The following is a 15398-nucleotide window of genomic DNA, read 5'->3' as shown; positions in this document are numbered from 1 at the left end:
ACGCCCCCCGGGTCTTTCTTCCAGCCTCTCGCCGAGTGTATGCTTCATTCTCTACTTGCCAGCTCTATAATTCCGTCATCACCTTTTCCAGCCGGTATGCTTCAAGATTTGCTCCTCCTTCTCTTTCCTTGGATCGGGCATCATGGTTCGCGCTCTTTGGGCCGCTTCTCGCTTCTCGCGTCCGAGTTGCTTAGCCATCTTCTTGGTTGGTTGGCGGATGGACCAGTTGAGCTGACCGAAGATGTTGGTCTTGATGGCTGTCACACGGGTTAGCCAAGAGTTTTGACCACATTTGGACATTTGAAGTTACACACCATCCACGCAGTAAGGGCACAGGATATGTAACCGCTTGACCCTTCCACACCCAGAGCATGTGTTCAGCGACGTGATGTCTTTTAGGCCCTTGCCTGCCATGAAGCGTTGTCGCTTCTTGCGGTATGACGTCTTCTTCTTGGGCACCGCGTTGAGTATGCCGTCCCAGATGTCGGCTAGTGACGGTATCGAGGGGAGAGACAGCGAGGGTATGGCAAGGGCGCCGAAGGGTGTGCTGGTCGCCCCAAAAGGCTGTGAGAGGCGCTGCAGGAAGTTGGGGCTGAGGACAGGCCGCATTGGGCCATTGAGGCCGGGCAGCAGCGTCTGCCACAACGGAGGGAGCGGGCGGGCGAGTGCCATGGCTTGCGGGGTCGCTATGCGATGTTGGCGATGGTGTTGTAAAATGTCTCTGCACCCCAGTAGTCGGCGGGTCCGAGCGCTTGGGCGCGCGCGCCCACGGCCTTACCGCCAGAACACTAGCGCGCTTTCGCTTCCTAGCTGCCCCCTTTCCCGCGCCTGCATCTCCACGAGAAAGTCGCCAGCGCAGCGACCCTGACTATTTACTCTATTACGACGACACCTCGTACCCTTTTCTCCCCCCAAAGCTCACCCTCACCCGCACTCACACGCCTCCATCACCCAATCCTCCGGAGTCGAGCCTCTCATCACTCACAATGGCTGCTCCATACAACCAGAACCAGTCGCAGCCCATCTTCCCGGACAGCTATGTCGGTTTCGACAGCATCACCAAGCAGATTGAGAGGAAGTCGGTGAAGCGGGGTTTCCAGTTCAATGTCATCTGCGTTGGTATGAGGGTTGAATAGCCACCTGTCGCGACTGCTTCTAACGCTACACAGGACAGACTGGTCTCGGCAAGTCGACGCTCATCAACACCCTCTTCGCCTCGCACCTCATGGACAGCAAGGGTCGCTTCCAGCCCGACGAGGAGGTCCGCAGCACCACCAACATCCACCCCGTCTCACACATCATCGAGGAAAACGGCGTCCGTCTGCGCCTCAACATTGTCGACACGCCCGGTTACGGTGACCTGATCAACAACGAGCGCTGCTGGGACCCCATTGTCAAGTACATCAAGGACCAGCACAGCGCCTACCTCCGCAAGGAACTCACCGCCCAGCGTGAGAGGTACCTCCAGGACACACGCATCCACTGCTGCCTGTTCTTCATCCAGCCATCTGGCCACGCCCTCAAGCCCATTGACATTGTCGTCCTCAAGAAGCTGAGCGAGTTTGTCAACGTCGTACCCGTCATCGCCAAGAGCGACAGCTTGACCCTCGAGGAGCGTGCCGAGTTCAAGCACAGGATAAAGGAGGAATTCCAGTTCCACAACCTGCGCATGTACCCCTACGACAATGAGGAGGATGACAACGAGGAAGTCCAGGCAAAGCAGGCCATCAAGGTGAGATTCCCGAATGTCGCACTCCCCCAGGGCAGCAGCTAACTTGCAGCAGGAGCTCCTTCCCTTTGCCGTTGTCGGCTCCGAGAGGACCGTTGTTGTCAATGGCAAGAACGTCCGTGGCCGCCAGAACAAGTGGGGTATCATTAACGGTAAGCCAGCCAGCTACATCTGTCCCACACGAGCTTCACTAACACATATCAGTCGAGGACGAGAACCACTGCGAATTCGTCTACCTCCGTAACTTCCTCACCCGCACCCACTTGCAAGACCTGATCGAGACGACCGCACAAATCCACTACGAGTCGTTCCGCGCCAAGCAGCTGCTTGCCCTCAAGGAGAGCTCTCACCAGGGTCACTCCTCGCGTCCCATCTCACCCGCTGCCGACCGCGAGCTTAGCAGGAGCAGCCAGCGCATGACCATGAACGGGTACTAGGAGTTCCCAAATCATAATCGCGTCGATAGCAGCGGTGGCAAGCTGCCGAGCATGCGCGGCGGTGGAGGGCTAGAGCCTCGCATAGACAGACCTGTCCCCATGATTGATGCTATCTGAGTGCGAGTGCGTTGGACGGGCGATTTGCGTTGCAGACATGTTTTGATACCAGTGCATCATCTAGCACGAAACGGAGGATGAGCCAGAGCACGGGAGAGTGGGTGACTTTGTGACACTTCAGATTTGACAACCTTTCTCAAATATCCTTTTAGTTACGATGGAACCTTGATACTTTTTCTTCTTCTCGTATGTCATAGCACGGTGTAGTGGTTGTTGGGCTAAGACGCTGGGTAGTGCCCGGTAGGATAGCAAACTAATTTGAAGCCTAGCGCTTTTCTCAACCTTTTCTTCTTGTTGTTGCCATGGATGGGAGCGATACGATTGGCGTGTTCGCGCTATACAACAGCGCTTTTGATGGTCATGGTGGCGGCAGGTCCTGCTGTCCGAAATTGTGTGATACTCAGCCCGCGTTGTTGGACGAGCAAAGATACCACAAACACCAAGATGTCTTCCGGTGCTTACTCGCGGTTTATGCTACTCAATCGAGTCCAAGAGTGGCACGGTGTCCGAGTGATTCTGGTCCCCATGCGGCTGAACAAGTAGCGAGGTTAGAGGCAACTTTCAGCGCAACGATTCTGATCGCTTCAACGCAACAACTTCGATCCTGCAAAATCCTCCATACTGTCATCTCCCTTCTTTGCATTCCCACTTGCAGTCTTACTCTGTCCAGTGACGCGCACAGGACCGGTCTTGCTTTTTCTGCCAGCCGGTGCAGGAGAGCCGTCAGGGGATTTTGCAGACAAAGTATCATCCGTCTCCCCCACGATACGTTCAATGACTTTCGCCTTGGCCCCGGCGCGTTTAAATCTGTCGTCAAAATCCGCGACAGCTTCTTCCGTATTCGCCGTATCGAATGTTTCGGGGTCCGTCAACGAATGCAATAGTGTAGTATTATTCTTCAACCTCTCGTTCTTGGAAAGCAGAGGCAGGGTATTGTTTTCGGACCCTGTCTCGTCGGCTCCTTTAATGTTGTTGGGAACAAGACTGGGGAGTCGTGAACCCCATATGACGCTTCGCCCGTGGAGGTGGCCGAGTTCAGCAAACTTTTCGAAACCTTTTTCTAGACCAAAGATTCGGCCCTACATGTACGGAGGCATGGAGTCAGATAAACACATTATCATCATTGCGTAGATCCGACACTCACTTCGATCCGGCCGGCATGTGCTCCATCTGACGCACCAAGGTCGTAGGCGGCTGTGTAGAGGGTGTCTTCTAGGGTTAGGATATCGTCGAAGGGATCGGTCTCAGATGCCATTATAATGCCGTTTGTGAAGAATGCTGCGATCTAGGTCTTTTTTATCCACGATGCGTCTTGAAATTTGGTTCGATGCTGCGACAGAGCAGGGTGTGGTTTTGTTTTCACAGGAGAAGATGGCGAGTCCGGAATGCCATGCAGGATCGCAGACAAGGTAGAGTTTCACAGATTCTTGGAATCGCAATTTTTATTGTCCCTTGCTAGTCACGATGTTTCTTTACTTGATAGTGCAGAGTCGGAGTCAGCCCTAGAGGGTCCAGCCGACTCTGTGGCGTCACTTGTGGCTGGCGGGGTAAGTTTTGGCGGGGCAGCTGCACCACATCCACTGTGTGTGTGCAGCCGTTCGCGTTTGACTCAGAAACTCATCCAAAGAAACATTGAGCTGCATATACCCGTGTTGCGCCCTCACGAATCCCGCGCTATCTCCACAATCAACCACATAGTTCCGAGTGTACCCGGGTAAGCTTGGAGTATCCCTTTCTCTATTCAGCTCCCCCAAACTGAATCACAGAAGCATACGACCTCTCATGACTGGGTCAAAGAAGATCCTCCCCGTCGAGGGCGAGCGCAATGTGCTCATTACTAGCGCACTACCCTACGTCAACAACGTACCCCATTTGGGCAACATTGTCGGCTCCGTACTCTCGGCCGATGTCTTCGCCCGTTTCTCTCGCGCTCGCGGATACAACACACTTTACGTCTGCGGAACAGACGAGTACGGTACTGCGACCGAGACCAAAGCCATAGAAGAGAAGGTCACCCCGAAAGAGCTGTGCGACAAATACTATGCGCTACACAGCGAGGTGTACAAGTGGTTCAACATCAGCTTCGACCACTTCGGACGCACACCCACCCAGCAACAGACCGACATTGCACAAGATATCTTCACCAAACTTTACAAGAACGGCTTTCTGGAGGAGCAAACCACAACACAACCATACTGCGAGACACACAAGAGCTTCCTTGCAGACCGATTCGTCGAGGGCACATGTCCGCTGTGCGCATACGAAGACGCCCGCGGAGACCAGTGCGACAAGTGCGGACACCTTCTTGACCCTCTAGAATTGAAGAACCCACGATGCAAGCTTGACGGCGCCACGCCGGTTCCACGCGAGACCAAGCACGTGTACCTTTGCCTGGATAAGTTACAACCCATGGAAGAGGAGTGGTTCAAAAAGGCGAGCAAGGAGGGAAACTGGAGTTCCAATGGTGTTCAGATCACTTCATCCTGGCTGAAGGAAGGTCTTAGGCCGCGTGGTATCACTCGTGATCTAAAGTGGGGAACAGCGGTGCCACTCGAAGTACGACAGATCCTTGAAGATACACTAAGATCTAGCTGACCAGAAACAGGGCTACGAGGACAAGGTCATGTACGTGTGGTTTGACGCCTGCATAGGCTACGTCTCGATTACAGCAACCTACACCGAGGACTGGAAGCAATGGTGGCACAACCCCGAGCACGTCAAGCTATACCAGTTCATGGGCAAGGACAACGTGCCGTTCCACACGGTCGTCTTCCCCTGCTCGCAGATCGGTACCAAGGACAACTGGACTATGCTCAACACCATCTCGACAACAGAGTATTTGAACTATGAAAAGGGCAAGTTCTCCAAGTCAAGAAACATTGGTGTCTTTGGAAACAACGCCAAGGAAACCGGCATCCCATCAGACGTATGGCGCTACTACCTTCTTTCACACCGACCAGAGACTGGCGACACCGAGTTTGAGTGGGACGGCTTCATTGCGGCAAACAACAATGAGCTTCTCAAGAACCTGGGCAACTTCATTAACCGCGTGATCAAGTTCGTAAACAACGCCAAGATCTACGATTCAGTTGTGCCGGACTACACCAAGTTCGACGACGACTATTTCACCCAGCACAAGAAGAAGGTCAATGACTCGTTAAAGACATACATTGCCGAGCTAGAGGATGTCAAGATCCGTGCCGCGCTTGCCACCGCGCTACACGTCTCAAGCTTGGGTAACCTGCTGTTGCAAGACAACCGACTGGACAACAAGTTGGCAACCGAGCAGCCAGACCGCTGCGCCGCTGTTGTTGGATTAGCCTTGAGCCAAATCCATCTTCTCGCCAGTCTGATTCAACCATACATGTAAGTACTGCCTCTCTAGGGCTGTGCACTTCTGTCATACAACACGTGACTAATAGCATCACAGGCCCGACACCACCACCGCTATCCTGTCTCAACTCAATGCCGAATTCCTGATTATTCCTGACACCTGGGAGGCACGTTCCCTTCCTGTTGGCCACAAGATTGGCACCGCTGGCTACCTTTTCAGCCAGATCAAGCCGGAGAAAGAGCAAGAGTGGCGCGAGCAATTTGGTGGAGAAGAGGCTCGCAAAGCCAAGGAAGAAAAGGCGAAGAAGGCAGCAGCTAAGAAGGCAGAGAAGGAGCGTAAGAAGGCAAAGAAAGATGCTGAGAAGGCCAAGGGTGTTGAGGCTGCCGAGAAGGGACAGGATGGACCTGCGGCGAAGACCGCCGAAGAGGAGGTGAGCAGAGGTGTTGAGCAGGTCAGTCTGCAGACTTCGTAATATATGAGTCTCATCAGGCGACTTGGGGAGTTATGGCGCGGCGATTAGTGGTAGCAGCGACTGGATATATGGCAGCATGTGGGCGGGGCGTTCAAATTCAACAAACTAGGGAAGCTGTTAGCAGCAAAGAAAGGATTAGAGATTTCACCGAGCAGCAGGGTGCTATGGTTCCTCAAAGCTTAGACATATGGTGTCGACTTAACACGTAGCCACGCGCACGACATGAATCTGTGTTACTATACCATCCTCGAATGATATTTCACAAAGTTTCATTGCATGCGGGTCGCCGATGAAGACATCATCTGCTCATTTGTATTTGTCGCCTGAAGCCTTCCTCCATATTTGATACTACACGAATTGATGTGTCTAGACGCTGGGGCATTGTCCTTTTCGGGAGCAAGAGCCGCATATAATCAGGGTCCAATGAGACTCGATATCACCACGGCTTAAGGTAGCTGAGATCGCAACCAGTCTACTTCATGTTATCTAGCACCATGGAACCAGCTCACTCTGGCAGCAGTCCATGTCAACAATCTTATCAATCAGGCTAACAATTGGTTCTACTGCATGACGGTACTCTTTTTCGGAGGAACAATCTTTCTCTCCTGCGTCGTGCGTTCGCGTGTTCGGACTTGACCGCTATCGTGACTGCCTCAGGTCACGATGCTCTTTCCTCTTGGGTTTTCACTTTCACCATGACGACGCTGTATGATGAGAAGTGACGTGTACCCCACTTTCTGTTCTCCGTGTTCGACTGTAGATCGTATGTTTGTGCTTCTGTTATTCTCTTCTTCACTTTCACTGTCCGTGCACGATCCGCAAGCTTGCTGTATAGAACTCCCCAGTCGCGCCAGTCCTGTCTACTACCTATCGCAATCCATCGCGAGAACAACCAGCTTTTTTTCCCTTGCCACATCGCCGCCACCGCAGATCAATCGTAACTGTTTCGCGACAAGGTACAAATCGCGATACAAGACAACACTCCCAGAAGCTAATACTACCGCAGCATCTACGAGCGTTGACTTATCATGGCGACTGGATATGCGCCCCAGATGGAGAAGATTGCAGTAATGCATCCCTCTGAGCAGCGCGAGTTCGTCGACGTCAACTCGGTCAAGAACCCGTCCAGCGCGGCCAAGTTCGACAGCAACACCAATGTGACGATGAATGCATTGCCGAGCACTGCGAATAGCGACAGTGAGCAACTGAGAGGTCCTGCGGAGATGGAGGGCCTGACCATCATCTGGTCCAGGAACTGGCTCATCGCAGCCTATGGAGCGTAAGTACATCTTTGCTCTCGTTTTACTGCAAGCGTCCCCCTACCCAAAGGATGACTTTTTTGTTATCTGATTTCTCCCTTTCGCTGCTACAGTGTATGCAGCAAAGCTGATAGTGCAGTATCATGCTCATCTCATTCATTAACTCTCTCCAACAACAAACCAACTTCTCGTGGAGACCCTACGTCACCTCGGCATTCTTGTTGCATGGTCTTACTGCCATGACCGACATCGTTGCCAACATCGTCGGAGGCGTATCGAAGCTACCGCTAGCCATGTTCATTGATCTTGTTGGCCGGCCCCAAGGCTTTCTGATGTGCTTGATCTTCATAATCGCTTGTAAGTCCGTCCAATACAACTGGCATGTAACTGTCTAGCTGACTGATAGCTTCCAGCACTCATCCTCATGGCCTTGTGTCAAAACGTTCAGACATTTTGTGCCGCACAGGTCATCTACTGGACAGGCATGAACGGTGTCGATTACGTCTTCAACATCTTCATTGCCGACACTGCGCTCATGGAGAACCGGCTAATTTGGATGGCATTCACCGGATTCCCCTATGTCATCAACACCTTTGCCGGTCCCAAACTCGGCGAAACCTACCTCAAGCATAGTACCTGGCGTTGGGGTTATGGCTCTTTCGCCATTTTGACCCCTGTGTTCTCCCTGTCGTTCTGCGCTGTCTTCTGGCTCATGGGCAGACGAGCACGGAGAGCGGGCGTCGAAGCGCGCGAAATGAGCGGCAGAACAGTCTTCCAAAGCATCAAGCACTGGTCCATCGAATTTGACCGTAAGTCATGTTCTTGTCAAGGTAGATTTGATTTTAACGTGTCACAGTGGTTGGGCTCTTGCTCGTAGTCAGCGGCTTTTCTCTCCTCCTTCTTCCTTGGCCTCTCGCAGTTTACCAGCACAATGGGCTCGGGTCTCCGTTGGTTATATGCATGGTTGTTTTCGGACTCATGCTCCTTGTGGCTTTCGTGATCTGGGAACGCTTCTACGCCACGAAGACCTTCTTTCCATACTACCTCATGAAGGACCGCACAGTTGTTGCGTCATGCCTGCTAGGCGCCAACGCCTGGATCGCTTTCTAGTAAGTCTTTTGGCTGGTCAAAGAAGCATGTACTGAAGTCTAACGAATAGCTCCTACCGGATGATGTACTCGTCATACCTTCAAGTCGTATTCCAGCTTCCTGTCGCCAAAGCTGGATACATTACCAACATCTTCAACATTGTTTCGTGTACCTGGGCAATTATCATCAGTTTCGCAATGAAGTACACCGATACCTACAAATGGGGAGCCATCATCGCCGTTCCCATTCAAATTACATGCACTGGCCTGTTGATCATGCTCCGTCATCCCGGTAGTCCAATCGCGGCGCTGGTTACAGTCGAGGTCTTCGGTGCTATGGCAAGCGCTATGCTCTACAATGTTGAGCAAGTGGCCATCATGATGGCTGTACCGCACGACCAGGTTGCCGTCGCCATCGCTCTCCTCAACGTCACTACTGCTGTCGGCGGTGCCATCGGCCAGGCTGTTAGCAGCACTCTCTGGGCGCAGATTGTGCCTAAGAAACTTGTTGAGTACCTCCCCGAAGGTTCGAAGCATCTAGCTCCGATGATCTACGGTGACATCCGGAATCAGTTGGGACTGCCATGGGGTAGCCTGGAGCGCGAGGCTGTAATCCATGCATTCGGTGATGCGCAAAGGGTCATGGTCTTGATGGGAACTATTGCCTTCGCACCTTGCTTCATCTGGGTCGCCATGTTGAAGAACTCCCGCATGAGCGAGCGCAAGGCTCGCAAGGGCCTTCAGGCTTGATCCGGCGTGCAATGGTTGTTCTCCAGGACTAACTAAGGTGCTGAAAGAAAGGTGGTGCAGGAGACGATGATCCAGTAGTACCATGGGCTGAGGATATGGCTGTCGGGGTTGGACCCAGCGTATACAATTTGGGTGGCTTTGAGGATGGATAGGTTGGATGTTCGAACTGTGTATGGGATGTTCTGTCGCTATTGATGGTGTGTTTCAACTCACTGTATGTATTTTCTGACAGTCTCGACGAAGGAATCGACCATAGCAATCGTCTGTGTTGATATCTGAGTTGCATGATGGCAATGTTCGTGATACAAAAGTGTGGTTGACCAGCAGGCAATACATGCTTTGCGTTTTCCACAACTGTGACCTCTACGTAATAATCTGGGAGTCGCGAAGGATTGGTTACCCTAGGTGCAAAAGAAATCAGAGACAACAAGACCAACCACACCTGTCGTCCTGCGCGACAAATCAGGTTGGCCAAAGTCGTGGTTAATTAGCTGTTGCGAACATGGACGTGTCGTTGGACGTAGGTCGAGCCCCTGCACGCACAAGGCAGCGGAATCAGCGGAATACGCCGCCATGACGTTGGACGGATCCCTCTCCCCATCTCACCACTAACACACTTTGCGTCGTCTTAGCACGCGCTACTGGCAGATCTTCAGCCTCATGGTTGCAGCAACGGGGCGCTCTAGGATGCTCCCTGTCATTCCAGCGGTGCCCTGCCGGCGGTGAGGCGCCAACGCATACCAACCTCGCCAATTACCTGAGTCGTTACCTCCGTTGCGCTCCACCAGCCACTTGGGGTCCCAACCACGAGCAAGCAACCACACTTCTCACCGAGCTTGTCATGCTTCTTCCTGCATCTGTACCGTACCGTTGTACTTGAGATATTCTCCGGGTTGAAATCACTGGCAACAATGCATCTTCCACACCTGCTCGCCCTCCCGCCTGCTATCATCGCTCTTTGCGCAGCAACGCCAGGACTCGCCGCAGAGGAATCGCAATGGCCGCACAACGTACCCCGACATCTGAAATACTTCCCCGAAGACGAGGTCCACGCAAAGCGCGGGCTGAGCGTCAAGCAAAGACTGCAACATGAGAAACCCATTGGAGTGAAGAAGATGAGCATGGACGAAGGCGAGATGTTCATGCTGGACAACTGGATATTCGCTGCTCAGGACACGCCGTCTCAATCACAATCCTCGAGGAGATCAGACTACGACCTCTTTGGCAATGCAACCTCTCAGGCTCTCTCGCCTTTGCGCCCTCTCGCGCAGTCTGACTGGCTGGCGCGTATGCACATCAGAGACATACTGATGAACCGCCAATTCAAGTGCCCAGATGGAACGGCGAGTTGCGAGAGTATAGGCGCACCGGATGTGTGCTGTGGCACGGGAAGCACTTGTATCAGTGTGACCGGGAGCTCGGCTGCAGGCGATGTGGGATGTTGTCCTAGTGGACAGACTTGCGCAGGCAGTGTGAGTTGTGACGAGGCGAGCGGGTATACGAGTTGTCCTGGGACGGACAATGGCGGGTGCTGTTTGCCGGGGTTCAAGTGTCAGGGTATTGGATGTAAGTTGCCACATCTTCTTTCGTCGACAAGTTGATTGTATTCAAAAGGCTAATTTGAATAGGCGTTGCGGAAGGTACATCGACGTCCTTTGTCCAGCCCTCTACCTCTTCATCCACTCCGTCGGCCACTTCTACTTCGACAACTGCCGCCGCCATTCCCACCACATCATCTACAACCAGCACGACCCCCGAACCAACATCCACCTCCACCTCGCGCTCCGCATACACTTGCTCAACAGGCTGGTTCTCATGCCCCGCCTCTCTCGGCGGCGGCTGCTGCATGAATGGTCGTACCTGCGCAACCGGCGCCTCATGCCTCGGAGAGGACGACAACCCCTCTTCCACACGCGCTCCAGACGCCCCTGTGCGTCCTACCAGCGCCGCCGTGACAACCGGCGCCTCCAGCGACAACATCTGCCCCACAGGCTTCTACGTTTGTAGCGCATACTACCCATCCGGCTGCTGTCGTGTGGGCAGGGATTGCCAGACCACGGGCTCCTGCGCTTTACCTCCGTCCGATACTATTGTAAACACCAACGGTGTGGTCATTGTGGCACCGACGGGGGCTGAGAGCGCAGGAAGCTGTCCTAGTGCGTGGTATAGCTGCCCGGCGGATGCTGGTGGTAATTGTTGTCCCAACGGGTACGCGTGTGGTGAGCAGTGCACGGCGACTGCGAGTGGCCAGAGTGGCGTGACGAGTAAAGCGGAACCCAGCAGCAGCAGTGGTAGTCAGGCGAGTTTTGTTTCGAGATTGAGTGTCTGGGGAATGGCCGTGGCGTCTGTCGGCTGTGGACTTGGTATGATTGTGCTGTGATGCGAAAATGAATTTTGATAGGGTATGCTTATGACGTTATGAGGATGTGTATATAGAGATGATTTATGAAGAGCCCGATGTATATACGAACGAGTTACACTACCAAAATGACTTGTCTCTTTTCTGTAAAGACTGGAATCTTCTCACTGTGGATGAACATTTAGACCATACATTCGACGTTCCGTAACCGTTTGAAATGCTAAGTGTACTATGATTCAACGTAAACACAAGAAAATCAACCATCAATCAACCCGATGGAAAATGCCTTTCACCGTTACACAAGTCGCAGTGGAATATATCTGGGAATAGATAGCCAAGCCTCAACCAACATCAATGGCATTGGAAAGTACTACATTGCATTCCCAAGTTCTGCAATAAACGCCCAAAATCTCCAAGCCGTCGTCTTATAACTTGAAGCTGCCCGCGCCCCTCTTCGCAGCCTCCTTGACCTCCTTGCCCTCAACATCAGTAAGCACGCCCTTTCTTCCAATAATCTGTACACCACCCTTCTTGAGATCACTGACGAGCTGCTTCTTCTCTCCCCTCTTCTTCTCCTTGCCCTCCGTCTTCTTTTCCACCGGCTTGTTAAGACCGGCCTTCTTTGCTCTCTCCTTGGCGCGTCTCCGCCTAGACATCTTCTCCTCTCGCGACATCTCCTCGCGGGCCACTGGCATACCACTCTTTGTGACAATTTCCGTCTTGGTCTTCTCCTCGCCAGGCTTGTAGATCTCCTGAGGCGCGAGCATGCTTGCACTGGCCACCTCGCCGCCAGCAGTGGGTCGCGCATCTTCCATTTCGATAGCAGGAGCGTCGGTGCGGATCTCCAAGTTAGGAGCTGCAGGCTTGGGTTTGAAGTGCGAGGAGCTGAGGGAGTCGAGCTTGGCAGATATGCTTTTCCAGAGGCCGGCAATCTCGTCGTGCTCCTTCTTGAGCTTCTCATCCTTGGCTTCGACGAAGTTGGGGTCGGTGGCGCGGAGGTGCTCTTCTTCATAAATTTCGGCGAGACCTTTGCCGGACTTGGTGTCGTCGAGCTCGACGCGGCCGCGGCGGGGACCGGTGGCTAGATCGTCAGGTCGTCGTCGATGTATTTCGTCGAACTCTCCTGCTAAGATGCGGCGTTTGATTAGGGCTTCGATGTCTTCGGAGGTTTCCTGTGTGACGATTGGTACAGGCTTGCCGGCTCGCTCAAACTCAAGATTCTCTTCGAGAAGCGAGTTTAGTGGTCGGTCGGCTGCACGAGCTTCACCAGACAGCTGCCATTCCCGTTTTGCGACGTTGGCCGCTTCCAGCTTCCTGATCTCTTCTGCGATCTTGGCCTGTCTTCGTTCGTGTGTTGATCGCCTCGACTTCGGATCTGCGGGATCTACGTCGGATAGATCGCCTTCGCTTTCGACATCGTCGTCGTCCTCGAAGAGATCTCGGTGTACCTTGGCTATAGTCTTCTCTACGTCCTCTTCAATTTCTTCTTCCGGTTGTGCCTGCTTCTCAGGGAAGTTGTGGGGGTTGGGTCGTCCGCGCTTCTTGCCGCTCTTGTTTTTGCTCGCCTTCTGCGCGGGAGGTGCGAAGAAGTCCTTGTACATGACGTTGTTGGCGTTCATACCGGTATCAAGGCCATCGAGGTCACCTTCCTCGAGGTCGTCCTCATCGCCACTTTCGCCTTCCGGTGCATTCAGATCTGCATTGCCAAAGGTTGGCCCACCTTCGTCAGACTCATCGTCTGATGTATCGCCTCCAACACCATTGGCCTTGACTTTGGATGCGCCGTCTTCCATGGGGTCTGCTTCCCAATTTATCTCGTCATCGTCGCTATCCGCACCCTCCCCTCTCTGATCCTGCTGTTCTAGGAAGTCGGTCTGCTTGTTGAAGTCGTCTATAGAGAAGAAGCCGTCGTTGAGACCGTTGGGGTCGGGTTGGTAGGTGTCAGCAGGTGCATCGTCGGACTCAGCATCAGAGAAGATGCCCTCTGCCCCGTCTTCCATGTCAATGTCCTCGTCGTCCTGCTCTTCATCCAGCGCGTCTTCATCCTCGTCTTCGTCTACTCCGTCATACTCCCAATCGACACCCTCTTGGCCTATGTCCGAGTCGGTGTGGTACTCCTCTTCAGCTTCCTCGATGCTTTCATCGTCGTCTTCGCCGTCGCGCACAGCGACAAGTCCATCTTCTTGGTCGGGTAGCGAAAGTTGGATTTCATCTGTCGTCGCCTCGACAATCTTGCGCGTCTGCTCAAACACCTGATTGATGCCGAATCCGTCCAGATGCACCTTCTTCAAGTGTAAGACGGTGATATCATCGTCGTAACCCCCGCCCCGCTTCCGTTTCTTGCGCAGATCTTGCTGTCGTTGGGATTGCGACGCGCTTACGCCGGCAGCCACCGGGTCCAAGAAGCGTTTGGCGGCGGCTAGGAATGTCGCATTGAGCTGCGGGGTGGGCTGGAGAAAAGCGAGTGGTTTGGTGAGCAGACTTGTGGGCGAAGTCGCGGCGGACGGCTGGAGTTCCATGTGCGGTGGCTGAGCGGAGCCGATTGAGAGGGTATGCGAAGAGATGGATGTGTCGGGCGAGAAGGAAGGCGGCGCCATGCTCTGAATATCTGTGAGGCGCTGGTGGTGAGGGAATGCGCTGCTGGCTGCGGTTTGAGTTCGCGCCTGCCGCTGAACTTTTTTGGTGGAGCTAATGGTCATAGCGTGCGTTAGCCCTATCAAGTTCCGGACCATCTCTTCCGACCTCACATTCATTGCACCTTACAGTACAGGTTTCAAACTTCCCGAAGCAACCTCACTAACGGCAACGACTGATGTGTTGGGAGTCAAAACGCTTGTTTTGGCACTGTTTGTCAATACTGCTACGTCATATCTACAGATGTTCGTCGCATCAACCAAAGATGCGATAATTTGCCAACTCGAGGGCACACACTTTGGGTAGAATGACACGAGTTTACACTCATATCTGAGCTGACTTAGACCCAAGATATTTGTTACTGGTGTTGCCGGATGTATGCTCATAGCTCTGGACTATGGCTTCGGAGAACATACAGTCATGATCAGGTGGCTGACGTTCACTGTGTTGCTGTACGCTCTCCCGACGACCTGCAAGACATCGTTATCACCTATCCCAGTGATCATCTGCATGCAAATGACCTGGCTAGTCTGCTGCCTGGCCTCTCTCCAAAAGATTTCTCCTCTTTGGCTGCCAGCACCACCACGATTGTGCATAACGGTGCTACAGTTTCTTTCCTCCAACCTTACGCTTCTCCCCATGCAGCGAAGGTAACGTCGATTAAAGAGCTCATTTATCTAGTAACACCCCGCCGAATTCCGTTTTACTACGAATCTACAGCCGGCGTTGCCGAGCTAACAAGTCTGTCGTCGCTGCGCGAGAAGTCAGTAGCGGAACGCATTCCGCCAGCGGGTGCGAGTGGATATACGACAAGTAAATAAGCAAGTGAAATCATCCTGGAGAACGCATCAGCATCATAGAAAATACTGGTTACAGTACATCGTCCGAGTACTGTCGTCGAGGCTACTGGGAAGCCAAATCATGTCCTGCCGCATGACGCGCTGGGCACTCTGCTGCGATTTCCGAGGGGATTTAGGGTTGTGCCACTGCCGAAGAAGTGGACGGGTTGTTTTGACATGGTGCCTGTGGATCAAATAGCTCAGTACATTGTAGAGGAAGCGCTTCTGCTATCTACCGGCGGCATTCGATACAAACATATCGCGGGCAGTAAAAAGGTTTCGGCGCGGACTTGAACAAGTTCGTCGCGACACAAATCCAAGACCTAGTGGAAGTCATGCCGATGGAGGATTGGATTGACCGCGCAAAGGCGCATGGCTTG

General features: G+C 53.2%; 8 protein-coding genes across 8 annotated transcripts; 5 read left to right on the top strand and 3 right to left on the bottom strand.

Annotated features, from left to right (window-relative positions):
• Positions 1 to 78: 78 nt before the first annotated feature.
• On the bottom strand, positions 79 to 672 carry GT037_009487 (uncharacterized protein; the record flags this gene model as incomplete). The annotated part of the gene is made up of 2 exons (XM_038934534.1): positions 79 to 257; positions 315 to 672. 2 exons carry the CDS (start codon positions 670 to 672, stop codon positions 79 to 81), a joined length of 537 nt encoding a protein of 178 aa, XP_038782809.1.
• Positions 673 to 986: 314 nt separating this feature from the next.
• GT037_009486 (cell division gtp binding protein) lies at positions 987 to 2166 on the top strand (the record flags this gene model as incomplete). The annotated part of the gene is made up of 4 exons (XM_038934533.1): positions 987 to 1119; positions 1170 to 1732; positions 1785 to 1881; positions 1934 to 2166. 4 exons carry the CDS (start codon positions 987 to 989, stop codon positions 2164 to 2166), a joined length of 1026 nt encoding a protein of 341 aa, XP_038782808.1.
• Positions 2167 to 2867: 701 nt separating this feature from the next.
• On the bottom strand, positions 2868 to 3538 carry GT037_009485 (uncharacterized protein; the record flags this gene model as incomplete). Its single annotated transcript, XM_038934532.1, has 2 exons — positions 2868 to 3362; positions 3428 to 3538. The coding sequence occupies 2 exons, from the start codon at positions 3536 to 3538 to the stop codon at positions 2868 to 2870; spliced, it is 606 nt and encodes a 201-aa protein (XP_038782807.1).
• Positions 3539 to 4065: 527 nt separating this feature from the next.
• GT037_009484 (methionyl-trna synthetase) lies at positions 4066 to 6089 on the top strand (the record flags this gene model as incomplete). The annotated part of the gene is made up of 3 exons (XM_038934531.1): positions 4066 to 4839; positions 4889 to 5649; positions 5714 to 6089. The coding sequence occupies 3 exons, from the start codon at positions 4066 to 4068 to the stop codon at positions 6087 to 6089; spliced, it is 1911 nt and encodes a 636-aa protein (XP_038782806.1).
• A 1028-nt stretch (positions 6090 to 7117) lies between these two features.
• On the top strand, positions 7118 to 9186 carry GT037_009483 (mfs general substrate transporter; the record flags this gene model as incomplete). The annotated part of the gene is made up of 5 exons (XM_038934530.1): positions 7118 to 7368; positions 7488 to 7705; positions 7762 to 8157; positions 8205 to 8457; positions 8508 to 9186. The coding sequence occupies 5 exons, from the start codon at positions 7118 to 7120 to the stop codon at positions 9184 to 9186; spliced, it is 1797 nt and encodes a 598-aa protein (XP_038782805.1).
• A 911-nt stretch (positions 9187 to 10097) lies between these two features.
• Positions 10098 to 11566, top strand: GT037_009482 (uncharacterized protein; the record flags this gene model as incomplete). The annotated part of the gene is made up of 2 exons (XM_038934529.1): positions 10098 to 10752; positions 10815 to 11566. 2 exons carry the CDS (start codon positions 10098 to 10100, stop codon positions 11564 to 11566), a joined length of 1407 nt encoding a protein of 468 aa, XP_038782804.1.
• A 404-nt stretch (positions 11567 to 11970) lies between these two features.
• Positions 11971 to 14142, bottom strand: GT037_009481 (mpp10 protein; the record flags this gene model as incomplete). Its single annotated transcript, XM_038934528.1, has 1 exon — positions 11971 to 14142. The coding sequence occupies one exon, from the start codon at positions 14140 to 14142 to the stop codon at positions 11971 to 11973; it is 2172 nt and encodes a 723-aa protein (XP_038782803.1).
• Positions 14143 to 14553: 411 nt separating this feature from the next.
• GT037_009480 (uncharacterized protein) lies at positions 14554 to 15000 on the top strand (the record flags this gene model as incomplete). Its single annotated transcript, XM_038934527.1, has 1 exon — positions 14554 to 15000. The coding sequence occupies one exon, from the start codon at positions 14554 to 14556 to the stop codon at positions 14998 to 15000; it is 447 nt and encodes a 148-aa protein (XP_038782802.1).
• Positions 15001 to 15398: the final 398 nt, after the last annotated feature.

The sequence above is a fragment of the Alternaria burnsii genome, assembly GCF_013036055.1.
Source record: "Alternaria burnsii strain CBS107.38 chromosome Unknown 728, whole genome shotgun sequence".
Taxonomy (NCBI): Eukaryota; Fungi; Ascomycota; class Dothideomycetes; order Pleosporales; family Pleosporaceae; genus Alternaria; species Alternaria burnsii.
Note: the sequence above shows the minus strand (reverse complement) of the source record. Positions and strands in the feature narration are given on the sequence as shown.